At 43.5% G+C, this 17,207-nt stretch overlaps 1 protein-coding gene across 1 annotated transcript in view; it reads right to left on the minus strand.

Moving 5' to 3' along the window:
• Positions 1–17,207, minus strand: part of DSCAM (DS cell adhesion molecule) — a 985,823-nt gene that overhangs the window by 175,088 nt on the left and 793,528 nt on the right. Inside the window, exons 21-22 of the mRNA XM_086935432.1 lie at positions 11,284–11,437; positions 8,396–8,513 (exon numbers count right to left, since the gene is read on the minus strand). Coding sequence (XP_086791558.1) covers positions 8,396–8,513; positions 11,284–11,437 — 272 coding nt within the window. The remainder of the gene's footprint in view (positions 1–8,395; positions 8,514–11,283; positions 11,438–17,207) is intronic.

Genomic DNA, 17,207 nt, shown 5'->3' on the forward strand with positions numbered 1-17,207 from the left:
AAGCACAGTTTATGGGACTCTTTCATCCCCGGTAGACAATGCTTGTTTATTAAATATTTAAAAATAATTGTAAGTGATATATGGAGGTCTTCTGTTCCTCCTTTACCCAGCACCAGTTCGTCCTGTACTAGAACTGCAGGTGGGACATTATGGAGACACATAAAACAAAAATGTACTTGGCCTCATCTTGAAATAGCCCATCCTCCTTGTTCTTTCCCCTTTGAGATATGATACGCTGACCTTCCATCATCTCCTTTTCTAGCAAACGCCTTCGTCATACCACTTCTCCCGCCTCCCTCCACAAGAGCGCAAAGCAGCACGGGTTCCAAAAGATGTCACTAGCCTTGTTGATTCTTAAGTACTATAAGAACTAGGGCGAGGCAACGCCTTCAAAATTGCTTGAACACAGAAAGAAAACAAAAACACTATTCTTGGGGAATTTAAAAATGATGAGGTCTAAACTGGTGCCACAAATGACACTGCGAGAGTGAATGACCACTTCCTGGGTTTCTCCCCCCAAAAATGTTTTGAAAAATGGGGCCAAGTGGCATGCTTTACATTGCATAATTCTTATTTGATCCAGTTAAAGGGGCCATTTGTTTTACAGGCAGTTCTGGAGAAGCAGTAGTAAATATTTCAATAACTCATGATGGATCAAGCTAGGTTGACCCTCGGTAGGGGCATTTGGGGGAAGAGTGGTGGCACCCTTCAAGAAAAAATTGAATTAATTCTGCATTCATTAGTTTAAAGCTACAGAATAGACAAGCAGTGGAAACAATCTCGCTATGGAACTTAACATTGTCCACTATCATTTCTTAGAAATGTCTACCACATCTTCGTTGCACTTCAAACTTCCACATTCTCCCATTTCCTACTCTGTCCTTTAAAAGTAGATCCCCTATGCTGCCCAACCACTGGGAAGAAGCAAACTGTTCCACTTTGCGGATCTGCGGGTTGCCTAGTAGAACACAACCATGATGGACACCCGGAGGAATCCCATCCCTGCCCTCTACCAAGTTTACACCGTGTCCAAGAGTCAGCATCCTGCTTATGAGTAGGAAGAAACAGAGCAGTGGACGCAGATTTGTCCACAGATGACGTTTCTTCAATCTTGTTTGGCTTTAATAAATATAAGGTACTGCACGCTGTCTGTAAATGTGACGTTAGGTTTGTGAGTGGGTTTACAGTCTTTAAAGATTGGTCATTTAGAAAAACATCAAAATGTTTTGGGACAGTCATGTGAATGACTCAGGGGATTTGAGAAAACCATAGTGTACAGGGCGAGGCGAGGACCGTCATCTCGTGATTTACCCTCAGTAGAGGGGACCAAACCACTACAAATTTTCCCAAAACTCAGTTGTTGTCTGCCACCAATAGAGATTAGGAGTGATCAGTCCTGTGCCAAACACCCAGACAGAATGGCATCGCCTCTGCAGGCAGGCTCTACACGCGGTCTAAAATCATTTGTATCCCAGGAAAAAATGGTAAAGATAGGGTAAAGCAACTCAACGGATAACTCAGCTGGACTTCAATATAATAGGAGTGTCTAAAAATATAAGTGGCAGGGGCCTCAAAAACTCAACTGCAGCCAGCATCACCCACAGCCCCTGCCTCTGCTGCTGCAAGGAATTGGCAGCATTACATAGTAATCAACTTCACATTTAACAAGTGTGACATTTTTGGACCATCCATTCCATAGTTTTATCATTTTCTAATACTTTGAATTGATAAACAACCGTGCTGTGCTAAAAAAATAGGCTTTAGAGAGCCACCACTTGGTGTACTCTTAAAAACAATAGCTAATGTTTGGAAATAAGCGCCTGTGCCGATCCATGGCAAACACTGGAACAAATCAAGCACGGTTTCTGTTCCAGGAAACTATTCTGGCAGTCACACAACTCTACCAGCTAAACATGTTGCGAAATATGACCTCCCAGTATTTTGAGTGGGAACATCTTAACTCCCCTTTTCATTATCACGACTAGTGGACCAGCTAGGCAGAATCTGCATTGCCACACCGCTAGCAAAAACACAAAACAAAATAGCCCAGGTTGATGAAATTGCAATTTATCTTGGGAATTTATGGGACAGCAGGTCTTTTGATGTCCTCCTCACAGTGTCACTCTATATATCCTGGGGTTTCACCATAATAATTTTAACCCCATGACCGCTGGGGTAATTCCCCCGCTGTGCTGGGGGGTGGGGGGTGGGAGGGGGGGGGCGCACAGTTCCCCGGTGCTAGTGACGAGCTCAGGTCGCCATGACCCACGGTGGCCGTGTGCTCATGACGAGCTGAGCTGGTCACGGCCACTCCCATTTTCTTAGAACGCTCAGCACAGCGGGGGAATTAGCCCCGCGTGCGAGCGTTGGAGTCGTTATGACGAGCTATGCTCGTCATGAGCACACGGCAACCGTGGCTCATGACGAGCTCAGCTCGTCATGAGCATGGGAGGGGTTAAAGCAAAGAATATTTTGGACGAACAGTCAACACTTAAGCCTAGTTAATAAATAAGCTGAATTTCCAACACAAATATGCAAGAGTTTGAGGCACAATCCCAGTATCTGTCCAAAAAGTCAATGAAACCTTGATAAGGTCAAACAAAACCTTAGATCACTCAAAGTCCGGTAAATGCTGATCTGCCTTGCACACATTAAAGTGACTTAACACACTTTTTCAAAACTCCGGGAAGTGGCCTGGCAGTGGGCTACAGAACACTGCAACCTTAAGATGCCTGATACCGTCCCCACGGGGCCCGAACAGAGACCCAACTTACATAGGCCACACACCAATAATCACCAGGCTCCAGACGACACATTCACATGAGATGTTCAAGATCCCCTGAATCTGACAACAATGAGCGGAGTGACCCCCCTGTAGGTAGACCCCTCCCGTGCTGGGGTAAAAGCTGCGACCTCGGACCTGGACCCCAGGGCGGGGAGGCTGGGGAGGCGCCCCGACATGAGTTATTTAACTGCATGTTACCTTTCTTGGTCTTCTGCGCTAACGATCCATCTGATGAAGAACAACATTATCCACCCTCAACGGTTTGGTTGTTTTCTTGTATTTGAGCAATATTAGGGCAACAGATGCTTCTGAGGGGAAGTATGGGGAGGGGTTAGTTGGTGGACAGTGCCGTTCTTGGGAAGTTTTTCCTGTTTGTTGTTATTTGGCACCACCCTCGCTTGTGATCTGCACTCATCCTTACTAGGAGACAAGCATCAATTTTCCTAGCTTTCGTCATTGGGGACCCATTAATACTATGAGGGAGGGAGAGCCTGCACACACACACTCCAGCTACACTTCGGCCCGCATCCACCCAAGTGATGAGGCTACATATCATTCTTCAGCACTGCAGCCTGCCCCTGACAGTGACAACTACATTGTCCGACACCCTAGGCAGATACATAGGAGTGGCTGGCCTCTTAGAGGGGAATAATATGGCTTCCTAAGCATATACATTCCACCCCACCTGCATAAGGAGACCTTCTCCACCTTGACCTGGGTTCTTTCCACAATGTCACAGAACACAATGGTGATAGGCGGTAACTTCAACTTCACTCCGAGGCCTGTCCTTGATGTCTCGGGTACCCCAACGGCAGCATGCCTGACACAGACTATCAGGCTAAGACACTGGATGCCGGTCATTGGCCTGTGTGATAGCTGCAGGACCTGGAATCCTTCCGGGAGGAAATGCATGCACACATCAGCTTCACACAAATCGCTTTCTCGTATAGACCTCCTGCTTCTCCCGAGAACCTCCTCGTTGCATGTAATGTAGGCAGACATACACCCCAGGAATATATCAGACCACTCCAATGGTGATGGTGGGAATAAGAGAGGGCGAATGCGTCCAGTGGCCGTTGTGGCGCCTCAATGTCTGGTACCTCTGGAACGAGCAATGAGCAGACCTCCTCTCCCAGGGGCTGGATTACTACTGCACCCTCAAAAAGAGTACGGGAGACTCTCCGGGCATCCTCTGGGCTGCAGTCAAGTTCACTAGGAGAGGAGTGGGCATAATGAGGTTCAGGTTGGCTGATTGGCAAAGGACACATCTTTGTAATCGCCCGGAAACCCGTGTAATGGACCTCGAACATTGCCGCAACAGTGGCCCGACTGAGATACTTAATCAACAGGTGACAGTGGCACGAGACGCTCTCCGTCAAATGGCACTGGAGGAGGCCAGCCACTGTTGAATGGCCTCCACCCAGAAATTCTATGAAATTAGCGATAAATCCGGAAAACTGCTCCACTGGCTAGCCACCAAGGATATGGGATTTTGCATAATTCCGGAGATCCATGACGGACCCCTGTCCCCTGGCCACATCATCTGCGGACATTGTCCTGGCCTTTGCCACCTACTACGGGGTACTCAATGCTTGCCACAGGCGCCCACCTAACAAACATACTCAACCTAACGTTCATGATATCTCCCTTCCTACACTGTCCCCTGTTTATTGGGCTATCCTCGACAGTCCCCTAACAGAGTACGAAATCACGGCCCAATCCACAATCTGAAGTCCGGTAAGACGCTGAACCCCAACGGCTTCCCGACTGAGTACTATTCTGGATTCTCTAATAAGTTGGCCCCACCTCTATCCACTTTAACAAGAAGTGGTGGAACTAGGGAGATTTCCCTCGTACATCGACATGGCCACCATTGTGGTCATTCAAACGTAGGGATGTCCCAAGGACCAGGGTTCTTCATACAGGTCTATACCCCTGATATTTGCCAAGCTCTTGGCCAGCATACTTTGTCCCTTCTTCCATAAACTAATACATCCGAATCAATGTGGCTTCATGCCTGACCACAGCAGCAAGGCCTTAAAAAACCTAGGGATCCATTTTTTTACAGATAATGTGGAGATTTGGGAACTCAAGCTTATCTCCTTAAATCAATGAATGAAGGTGGATCACCTCGTTACTGGGGGGCACACCACTGCAGATACCAGGGAGAGTGGCTGTGTTCAAAATGATAAACAAAACGGAGTTTGGTCCTGGGACAGAGGGGCAGCTGGACCTAATATAACTAGAAAAGAGAAAATGCTAGCCCTCGAAATGATTTACCTCAAAATTTTGAGAATAAAAGAAGGGGAAACCTTTTGTTTGTATGGGTTATTTTATTTGAACCCTTTTATAAATTTTCGATCATTTTTAGAAACATTTTTTCATGGGTGAGAAGAACACTAGATACAAACATTTACAATATTTACAGCTATCATACATACAGCTATCATACAACTATCCACAAATAGTTAATCTTTGCGGAAATTCAAATCATTGTAGTGCCCCACCAGGGTCAAAAAACAGAAAAGGCAACAAGAAATTGAATTTAAACTCTTCAATTAATTCAGATTGATGAATAAACAACTGGAGAATTGCTAAATCATAATGCCTATTTGCCGTTTGCCGACGCGTTTCGAATCTGGATACAATCTCAGATTCTCCTCAGGGCTCTTTCAATGTAGTACTCTTCTTGGATTAATTGAAGAGTTTAAATTCAATTTCTTGTTGCCTTTTCTGTTTTTTGACCCTGGTGGCACTACAATGATTTGAATTTCCGCAAAGATTAACTATTTGTGGTTGTCTAATTGTTACTTATTTTTTCTTGCAAAAGAAGCTTGTACATAAATGTGGATTTATTTGTATATATGTCAGTTGTTGGATAGTTGTATGACAGCTGTATGTATGATAGCTGTAAATATTGTAAATGTTTGTATTTAGTGTTCTTCTCACCCATGAAAAAATGTTTCTAAAAATGATCGAAAATTTATAGAAGGGTAGCATTTTCTCTTTTCTAGTCTTGTGTTCAAAATGATGACACTTCTGAATAACTATTTGCCATCCAGAACTTCACTTTTTGCATCCCCGATCGCTGGTTCCTCAGTCTGGCCTCCATGCTCTGCTCCTTTCTCTGGTCCAGTTACCCTCACCAAATAGCACAAGACAAACTGCGTAAGTCAGTTTATGATGGAGGTTTAGGCATGGCACACTTCCAACTTTAACCCCTTTGCCGCTCGGAGAAATGTGCAGGGGGTTGATCACGTTCCACGCCCTCCAGACACATTTCTCCCTCTCCAACACCCAGTTCCCCAACTACCTGCAACGGAGGCATACCCTACAACTAGATAAATCGATGATTTTTACCCTCCCCTGGTATAACCCCTTAGAGGAGAGGGTGCTGATGGGTGCGCTGGGGAAGGCGGCATTTCTCGGCTGTTCTGGACTCTCATTACCATCACTCCAGATGGTTTCCCATTCCCCAGACAGAAAAGGGAGCTGGAAGACACCGACTGGTCCTTGGTACAACTGGTCCCCGCAAATAGTGATATCTTCGAGGCCCTGCCTAATACAACTTAATTACCTCCATGCCACCTCTCTCACATTGATTCAGCTCTGGCGGACCTGTAGAGTTAACACAGCTGGATGTCCCTGATGTCCCTGTACCAATGCAGACTTCTTCCACGTGGTTGGCAATGCCCCCTCCCTTAGCTGCCTATTGGCAGTAAATTATGGCCACTCTTACTCAAGTACTCCACATCCGCATCACTCTTACACCCATTCAGGTACTTCTAAGCATTTTGGAATTCTCGGGCACCAATCTCTAGTTGGGATAGCAACGGAGGAAGTGAAGGATAATATTCCCCAAAAATGGAGGTGTGAAGCAACACCCACCCTTAGGGAGTGGCAGAGAGGAATGGACTGGTGTTCGCAACTGGAAAAGACCATCAACGAGGCCAGGGGTTGCCCACAGAAACACTTCCAGATATGGGGCGAATGGCTGGACTTTTATGTTCTAGAAGCTTGATATCTCTATTTCGTATGACGTAAATGTCACATGGGATACCGGTGCACTTGTTGTGTTGTTATTCTGTTATGCTGATTATTAAAAATCAATAAAATTGTTCATGAAAATAGTCAATGAAATCATGACATGAGGAGGGCAATACTATGATGATGGTGATGGCTGGGCACAAGCCCAAACATGCTTTTTTAGGGTGCTGGGTAGCTCACTTTGCAGAACATTCCCATGATCCCGCCCAACCAAAGAGCACAATTGTTTACTTAGTATATGAATGAAGCAACATTAACTTTGCCATTCATAAAACCACTTGATAGTCACATTTATGCGTTTATCAACTATTTTGGCCTCAAATAACGCTAAATTTGTGCTGAAGGCTGGTTACATCTGGGATAAAGGGACAGAGTCTCGAGATAAAATTCTTTAAAACCAGAAGCCATTGAGACTTCAATAATGAGACTATGCCTAGGATGTTGACTGTCTCTTGTAGGGTAAGTAACCTATCAGGTACGGCGTGGTCTTCTGATCAAGACCTCACTTCGATTCCATGTGTATGACCAATCAGCGGTGAGGAGGACCCCATATGCATCTATAGACTATAAATACATACATTACAAAAATAAAGAGTCAGAAATGTTGACTCCAAAAATAAAGACTATTCCAAAATACCTTAATATCACCCAGTTTGAAATCATCTGATGATGAGATCATTGGTACCTGGGAATGTTTGTAGGAAGATATTCTTGTAGGATCTTTATTTCCAAGTACCTATGATTGTACTCTATACATTTAAAGGCTTTTACTCCAAGTACCGAGGGCTAGAGCTGCTGAATGGCAAAGCTGATCCCCCACTAAAGATGCATGGTCTTGTTTCTACCTTGTGCCTCTTTCTTCCTCCAACCTACACTTCTTGTCTCTCTCACTGTTGTAGGATCTTTTTCATCCCTGCTTTCTTCCTTTCTCAATCTTACCCAATGTTCCTATGCTGCCATCTTTCTCCCTTTTTACCTTTCTCTCTTATGCACTGTATCTAATAGTGAATAATAGGTCCGCAAAAAGGGCTGTCAGTTCCAACCTCCCGCAAACACCAGTACAAAGTTAGGAGTCGAGATACAAATCACCACAGATCATGCTAGTAACATGCACATGGGATGGTAAAATGCAACAAAAGACATGGTTGAAAAATGCAGTTGAGGGATCTCTAAAGGGATCTATACATTTTGCCACTCTATGCAAATGAAAACACCATCAATCAGACTGATCATTTTTCAAAGGTAAGAAGAGATCGACAAACAAACATCTGGAATGTATGGCTGTCAAAGTTACTCATATCATGTTAGCCTTAACACCAGTGATTGCTCCAGTCCTCATGCTTAAGACACATATACAGCGGTATTCTCAACAAAATAGTGTATGACATAAATGTTGTGCTCTAAATAGTGGTTTTAACAATATCATACCATTGGGTGTAGATTTTCTAATATTAACTCCAACAGGGTGATATTTTGGTAAATGATACTTAAGGTGAAATATTTAGATCAGGCGATATTTTGCTTAAGAGTCCCTTCTACGTTGTACAATACGTTGCTGGTTACCTATCCTTCATCCATTTGACTGTCGGAGCAGGTTCCCCGACTGCCTTGCAAGGGAGGACGATGTCCCGCATCCAGGGAGTTGTCACCGTGCCGCTGAAGGTCAGGATACGAGCTGGAGCTAGGAGGCGAAACAGACCATATTGTGTTACATGCTATATTGGCCTAGGAAGGGTCATTGGTCAGAACAACGCTTATTTCAGCTCAAATTGCCCTCTCTATAGTGGAAATAAAGGATAGGAGGCACACTATATCAAATATCCCAACAAGATTGCATTACTTAAATTATAATAAACTCTTACAACAAATTGGTAAATTTACCGAATCTCAAATTTGTGATGTAGGTGGCACTGAAAACAGTGCCACCGGCCCTTAAGAATTCGTTATTTACCATGACATACTATGTCATGGTAAATAACGAATTCCTGTGTACATGCACATCTGTGCATGTACACCTGTGGCACACATACATGCCCTTAGGGCATGTATGTGTGCCAAATGGCACACAAGCCAGAATCATGGGTGCCACAGGGTGTCAAAGTGACACCCTGTCCCCCTTGCAAATTCAGTAATTTTACCGAATCGATATGTACCGATTCGGTAATTGACATTGATTCCTATGGGCTTCAAGGCGCATAGGAATCAATGGCAATTACAGAATCGGTAAATACCGATTCATTAATTAGCGAATCATACCGATTCGGTAATTAATTCGGTAAAATTACCTACATCCCGATTGCCAGTTCTTAAATACCGAATCGGTATGATTCGGTATTTAAGAATCGGTAATCTGGGATTACCTACATCGGGCCCCTAATGGTATAAAGTAGAAGAGTATAACATTAGCAGATGGGAGGGAAGAGACAGATCAAAGTGGAGACTTAAGGGTGAATGCCAGCTGATTTCACCGAATTGTTCATGTTTGCAGCTTAATGAAAAATGTTATTAGGAAAGGTTACATTAGAGAAAACCTTATACAAAGGGACATAAACAATTAGTTTTTGTTTATATCATCCTGTGCTATGATGCAGTGGCAATTTGGTTTTTGATTTACTTTACCATTCCAAGATGGCGGGTGCCCACCTTTGAGCGATAAGCATGTAAAAACATGGGCCAAAAATGATGTAAGAAAGGAGTGGCCCAACAGCAAATGGCACCTTCTTGGCCATTCAAAAATATTTTTTTTAAGTTACAAAAAAAAGAAGGTGGAGCAACAGTGGAAGGGGTGTGGAGAAGCGGAAAACGCTGAGGAGTGACAGGAGCAATGGAGGAGATGGGTCGCTGGGTCTTCACATTTAAATAATGCCAGCGGGATGAGGAGAGGCAGGAGGAGCAAAGGATGAGGTGGGGGAGCAACAGAGAGAGCGTGGGGGGAGGGGATGTGATGGGGAACAAGCACATGGGAATAGATTTAGTTGGCAGATATATTATTTGTGTATATAACTGCCTTGCCTGTCTGAAATCAATAATTTCAAAGTAGTTAAGCAGGTCTTTTCTGTGTCTGCAGGGAAACGTTTCCAGTGTCTTTTGGGCAGTGATTGTGAATGGGATAGTAAATAGGAAACTTGGACACAGATTGAGGGGGATAGCAATGTTATCAAATTAGAAAATATTTTCTATTTGGTAGTCAAACCGAGTGCATGCTGGGATATCAAGTCCTTGCAGTTGCATCTGCTCAACATGGTAAAACACCCGGATCAAGCTACTTTCTCCTTCTACTTATCACCCTATTCTCCAATCCTGTGCAACACCCTGGATTCGCTGCTGCATAGTGCCCTGTGCTCCATTACTACATGCCTACCTATCCTCTATGCTTTATATAGGTCTTTGTGTGACTATTAGACTGGGTGCCTGTATGCCTTTTGTCCTCTGTGCCTGCATGCTTGGTTGGCTTCCTGTCTATCAGTGTGGGTAACATAGGGGTCTGTATATTTATTTGTCTATTTGTGTAGATGCCTGTATGGCAGTGTTTCAGTGTGGGTGAGAGACTATATTGTTGTCCTTTGTGCATGTGTATCTCTAGGGCTGGGTGTCTGCATGCATTAGTACCATCAATTCAGCTTGTCGATGTACATGGGTGAAGTATGCCTGTTGGTCTGTGTGAACATGCTTATATAGATTAGTGGGGCAGGTGTTTTCCCATGTACATGCATTACATCAAATCTCTTGCCTTTGTCAGTGCTCGCTGGTAGTAGCACCCTGTTTTATGCATTTCTTTTTATTGTGTAATCCAAAAACTTCAGTGCATGAAATTATGAATCTCAATTACTTTCAGCTCTAGTTTACAAATACTTTGGTATCAGGATCACTTAAATATAAAATGCACTCAAATTTCCATAGTGGACTTCTCACAGGGGCAATCAGCATTAAAATAAAAGGGTTGAGTCTATATTGTTTGTAGGTGGCATACAGGAGGATTGACAGTGGCATCTTTTGAAGAGAATTCTGACTTCTAAGGCATGAGGAGATGTGGCCTAGTGGGTAAAGCTGCTGCTGCCTTTGAATCCCGGGAACCCATGTTCTCCCAGCCTTGGCGCTTCACCCAAAATTGTGTATATGTGGGAAATCAGTTCTCCCTGTGCCTAAAAATGTGAAATGTAATGTGTGCAAAAAAGGTATTTCTGGTATCAATGCTTGATGTGCACGATCTTGTAAATCATCTCCCAACCCCTCACATACTTTACAGCTCTCCTTGATACATAGCTAGGTTTATGCTACACCAGCATATACATAAATACTATATGGACTTTTTATCAAAGAGGGTTTCCTTCATAGACCAACAGCCATGATCTTTAAATCCCTAATCATAGTATAGAACCACCAATGGCTGCAGAAGCAAATTTTGGCACTTAGTTTAGAAAATATTTTAAAACATTGTTGAAGCACTTTACCTTTGGCCACAGGTTCAACTGTTATGATTTCACTGCTGTTGCCTCTGCCTGCAGCCGTCACCGCCATCACCCAGATGCTGTACTGACGATTCCGACTTAGACCAGGGATCCGGTAGGAGAAAGAGTCGGGAGAAGCATCAAATTCACTGATGATCTGCCAAGAAAGAGAGAGGAAAAACCCTTATGAGGAAAGAAAGCCTCAGAAAGAATCTTCTAAACTATTGACTCAACTTACACCGTAGGCAGCCCCAGCCAAGGGAAGTTGCTTGTAGAGTGGATAACACTGAGAATATTAAACCAAACAAACAAAAGCGGCTCGGGAACCCGTTTGTCACACAAATCAAGTCTTGCTTTGAGTGTCCAATAACAGAACCACAGTTAAACTCCTCAAGAAATGGTTTGCTACCAATTTGAACCACAAATAATATAACATTAATCACAAAGATCTAAGAGGCAACCAGACCAACATAAACTGACTTGCCAGAAAAATTGTCAGGTACAAAGAGATGAATCAAGAGATATAATATCTTTGATTATTTGATCATTTATTTCATATTCATTGGAAACTTGAACACAGCCAACGCGTTTCACCCATATCTGGGCTTCTTCAGGGAGCATCAAAAGTAAGGACCTGTCACTTGTTCCAACCCATTCCATTTATCAAAAACAGAGAAGTTAGTCCTGCTTAACAACCAAGAAGACAAGTTGACCAATTTCTTGGCTATTACCAGTGCGATATCTTTTTAGTGAACAGAAGCTATACGACTTGTTACCACTCCGCACTAATAATATCCAGATTCGTGGACAGTGTGTCTCTTCTGTGCAAGGCTGTGTGACTTGGAATCTCCACGCATGTGTAGAATTTTAAAGAAGTGTAATCAGCATCACAGTGTGAACCGTTTGCGCGTAGGAGCAACGTGCAATCGAAATACACGTTGCTCTTACGCTCGACGTCGGATCCAAACTGTTTTTGTTCTGGGTTCATAAATATGAATGTATGGTTCATTCAATCTAGTTTACAAATTGAATATTTTTATGTATGAAAAACACCTGCAATTAATAAACAAATGTGTAATAGATTCTAAATATTATGTAATAGAATTTGTTCAAGGTAGTCGGATATATTTGAATGCTGCGCGGCCAGGCAAAAAGTGACATTGTACACTTGCTACACATACTATTGACATTGGGGGTGGCAGCCTCATTCCTGACCAGCACGTCACAATTCACACTAACCAGTTAAGTGATAGAAAAGGGTTTTATTACAGCCAGGTCTTGTAAAAAATGTCTTTAGAAAAATAAGGGTGGGGGGGCGTGGCTTACGCGCCGGCGAGTGATGGCGCTTCCTCCTTGAGCTCCGAGGCGACGCGGGATTCCTCAAAGTTTTCCTGGTGCTTTTCCCGGCTCCGGAGACCAGCTGCACACATCCTCTCACGGCGGAATATGGTCCCCGTGTATTGCGAGATGCAGCGGTTCTTTCAAATGCCGCCTTTGTGACTTTTTGCCGATTTGTCTTCCTCGGCAGTTGCGGGATGCGAGCGGCCGCCATTTTGTGCCGCTGAGCTCGCGTCCCGTCTTTCACACGTCTCTGCCTCCTCAGCAACCAGTGCTCCTCCTGCTTCACTGTTTGGGCTCATATGTACGAGGTATGTTGTAGAGTGACCTCCACATATTACTATGATCTTCCTTCATGACTTTTTGCGCCACAAATCCCTTCCGTGTCTCTGAATGCGTCATTACTTTATAACGGTGGCCATTTTGTGGTGCTTTTACTGCGCAATGCTCAACATCTCTCTCATATTTACCTGCAACCCTCTGTGGATTACCAATTGACCCTCTGGGTCTCATATCTTATGGACGCTTTGCTGTTTCTCTAATACCCTATTACTGGATGTTCCTTTGCCTGCGTATTGAGCTAATTTTCACTTAAGTTTGACGCCTGTCCTGTGGATTTGAGGTATTGCTTCTCCATTGCTTTTCCTTACCTCATATGCACTCTCTTTCTTCGACTGCATCTCCGACGTCTGCTTATAGGGTCTCAATCTTTTGGCTATTGTGGTTTGAGTCCCATTCCTGCGTCCCTACTAGTGTGCCCCTCTGTTGGCATAATGTCTCAGGACGTGGGTCATACGAGATCTTCCGTTACTGGTACCAAACAGAAACGCCCTAAGAATGACCCTCCTTCTCCAATTCGTACCTCCCCGAACCCTGTGTTGGATTCCATCCTAGAAGAGGTTCGTGGCTTACAACCTTTTATGTCTGCAACCAACGAGAACCTCCAGCAGATAGAAGATAGATGGGTCGTCATGGAGGGCAAGGTTTTGGAACTAGAACAACGCATCAGTGACGTCCAGGATGTGTCTACTAAAATTCCCATTCTTGAAAAGGAGATTCAGCAGTTGAAATTACACACAGAGGACCTTGAAAATCGTAACAGGAGGAATAACCTACGTATTTATGGTGTTCCGGAGTCCCTTGAGGGGGCTGACATGGTGTCCTTCATCCGCAAATTCCTTTATGAGCTTTTGGAACTTCAACCAGAATCTACTCCTCTAAACATCCAGCCTGCTCACCGTCTGGGCCGTCTCACGTCCAACCCGACCAAACCTAGAGGTATTATCCTGCTATTTCTTGAGTTCACCGAATTGATGACTGTTCTTAAAGCTGCAAGACTAAAACGTCGCCTCATTTGGTCGGGCCATACCATCTTTATTGCCCAAGACTTATCAAACGCTACGAATGCACGTCGCAAGGAGTTCCTCAATCTACGACCACTCATGAGGGACTTGAACATTCAATATGGAATCCTACATCCTTGTCTCTGCAAAATAACTCACAACGGTCGTTCCCGTACATTTGATGATCCTCTGAAGCTTCGGGAGTATCTCCAAACTGTCACTGCTTCCACTATGGACACTAATGACTGAAAATAATTCTTTTCTATTCCCTGCATTCACTTATCTTATGTCTTGACGACTGTTGTGGCCTTGTCCTGGTCTCTTCTATGTAATTCTTTACTACGACTTCTCTTATATTTTTATCTCCTATCTCTATTCCCGCGTTTCCCTCGCTCTGTGGGGTTGGCGCCTTCGCCGGCGTCTCCATGCTCCTAATGTCTTGGTATTCTCTTTTCTCTCAGATCTGGCTTCTTTGCCCTGATCTGTTTGTTTTTTCTCTCCTCTATCTTTCTTCTCTTCTCCTTCTTTTCACAGGCCTTGCATGTTCTCCCCTTGTTCATTTATGTTTCGTTCTCTTTCTTGTGTACCTCTCTTCCTCGCTTATTGTTTCTTCCCGTACTTTTCATTGCTCCCCTTCTCTTCTCCTTATGCTCGAGTTGCTCACTCGCTTACTGTTTCTCTCTATTTACCCGATTTTCCTTGCCTTTGTTCATATTTTGTATTTGATTCTCATTTGTAATATGTTTGTCTCCATTGTCTTTCCTTGTAGTTGTTTACCTGCAGTGTATTGGACCCAGATATTACCCTCCTCTCTTGCCTTCCATCATGTGTAATTTTGTAACGTGGAATGTTCGTGGTCTTGGAAACCCTGTTAAACGTCAAAAGGTACTGTCCCATTTATCCAAGTTAAATGCTCAGATTGCTTTTCTTCAAGAGACTCATTGTACAGATGTTGAATCGTTGAAACTTAAGAGGGCTTGGGTGGGTCAAGTTGTATTTTCTCCTGCTGTTGATAAAAAAGGTGGTGTTGCTATACTGTTTCGTAAAGGTTTGAATGTTCAAATTCTCTCTTCTCAAGCTGATGATGGGGGTCGCTGGGTTATGTCTAAGGTGATCATACAAAACAAAACTATGGTGCTCCTGAATATTTATGGCCCTGTCCGACCTGACCCTAAATTTTGGTCTGACATCAAAATCCTCATCTCCTCCATTGACTGCCCTAACATTATCATAGCTGGTGACCTTAACCAATGGTTAGATCCCTTTTCAGACAGATTATCTTCCTCCAAATTCCAGCCTGATAAGACACACAAATCCTTTCAATCAGCCATTGCCTCACGTCCCCTTTTCGATGTGTGGAAAACATGCAATCCGAACTCACTGGAATACACCTTTTACTCGAATGTTCACCACACCCGGTCCAGAATCGACTATATTCTAGTCAGCAAATCCCTTCTCCCTGCGATTCAGAAGTCCGAAATTGGTTCTATTTTTATTTCGGACCATGCACCTGTCTATGCCACCTTTGACTTAACCCAAACCTCCTCATCTTTTAACTGATGGAAATTTAACACTTTCCTCCTCTCTGATTCTGTTTTTATGTCTAAAGTTAAGGATTTTATCTCTGAATACTTTTCCCTCAACTTACCTCATGACACATCAGTTTCGAATAATTGGGATGCCTTTAAAGCTGCCCTACGCGGCTTCACGATTTCTTATGTAGCTAAAAAAAAAAAACTCAACCGTGCTAAATATAACGCCCAACTCTCCAACATCAAGACCCTGGAACACTCTTACTTTTCTTCCAAGAATCCTGACGCTCTCCTCCAACTTATCAAAGCCAAATCTGACCTCAATCAAATTGCCACAGTTGAAGCCTGTAACACCCTTTTGAAGATTAAATCTAAATTTCACGGGGGTCAGAATAAAGCTGGCAAAATGCTAGCAAATTATCTCAAAATTAAATCTGAACGAAAATCAATTGGCCCTATTCTCAATGACGCATCCAACACACTAGTTTCTTCTGACGAGGATATTGCAGAAGTCTTCCATAACTACTATAAACTCCTATATACTGATGACACTCATCCTGATGATGATGACCTCTCCCGTTTTTTCAAAGATCTCCCCCCTCCCCCATCTCTCCCTGCCGAATTCCACCAATTAGAGACTGAAATTACGCCTCAGGAAATTCTCAAGGCAATTACTTCCCTAAAAAAATCGAAAGCCCCTGGCCCAGATGGTCTCCCTATTGAATTTTACTCCACCATGCATTCTATTTTTGTCCCCCATCTTTTACAACTTTTCAATTCCTTTATTGCAAATGCCAAGGCCTCTGGCTCCTTTTTGGATGCCCTGATAATCATAATCCCCAAGCCTGACAAAGACCATTCTCTTTGTAAAAACTTTCGCCCCATCTCCCTGATTAATTACGATTGTAAGATATATGCCAAAATTTTAGCTGCCCGTCTCGAATCCCTTATCCCTCTGTTAATCAGCACAGATCAAGTCGGTTTTGTGAAAGGTAGACTTGCTGCTGACAATGCCCGTGTTTTTGCCACTATTATTTCACACAGTAAACGATTTAAAGCCCCCCTAGCTGCCCTATCCTTGGATGCTGAGAAAGCTTTTGACCGTATTAATTGGAATTTTATGTTTAAATCATTACAATGGTTTGGTTTTGGCCCCTCTTTTATCTCTTTAGTTAAACTCCTCTACTCAGCTCCTCGTGCCAGCGTTTTTGTCAATAATCAATTCTCGAAATTGTTCCCCTTATCAAGAGGAACGAGACAAGGATGCCCTCTTTCCCCTTTATTATTTATTCTTTGCCTTGAACCCTTCTTGATTAAAATCCGCTCAAACCCCCTAATTAATGGGTTCAAATTGTCGTTGATTGAGACGAAAATTTCGGCCTATGCCGATGACGTCCTGGTTTACATGGCTAATCCTATTTCTTCCCTTCCTCCATTTTTAGAAGAAGTCCGCTTATACTCCTCTGTCTCTGGCTATAAGCTTAATCTCTCCAAAACGGAGGTTCTTCCCCTAAATTCAACTTGTTACCAATATATGTTTGCATCAACTGATTTTGCCTGGTGTCCTTCCAAGATCAAATACTTGGGTATTTGGTTCTCCTCCTCCTTAGGTGAAACCCTTAAATTGACCTTTACCTCTCTTACTCAAAAAATTCAATCACTACTTCAATCCTGGTCTCCCCTTTTCCTTTCATGGTGGGGTCGATTAGATACC

The sequence above is a fragment of the Lissotriton vulgaris genome, chromosome 8, assembly GCF_964263255.1.
Source record: "Lissotriton vulgaris chromosome 8, aLisVul1.2, whole genome shotgun sequence".
In the NCBI taxonomy this organism is placed as follows: Eukaryota; Metazoa; Chordata; class Amphibia; order Caudata; family Salamandridae; genus Lissotriton; species Lissotriton vulgaris.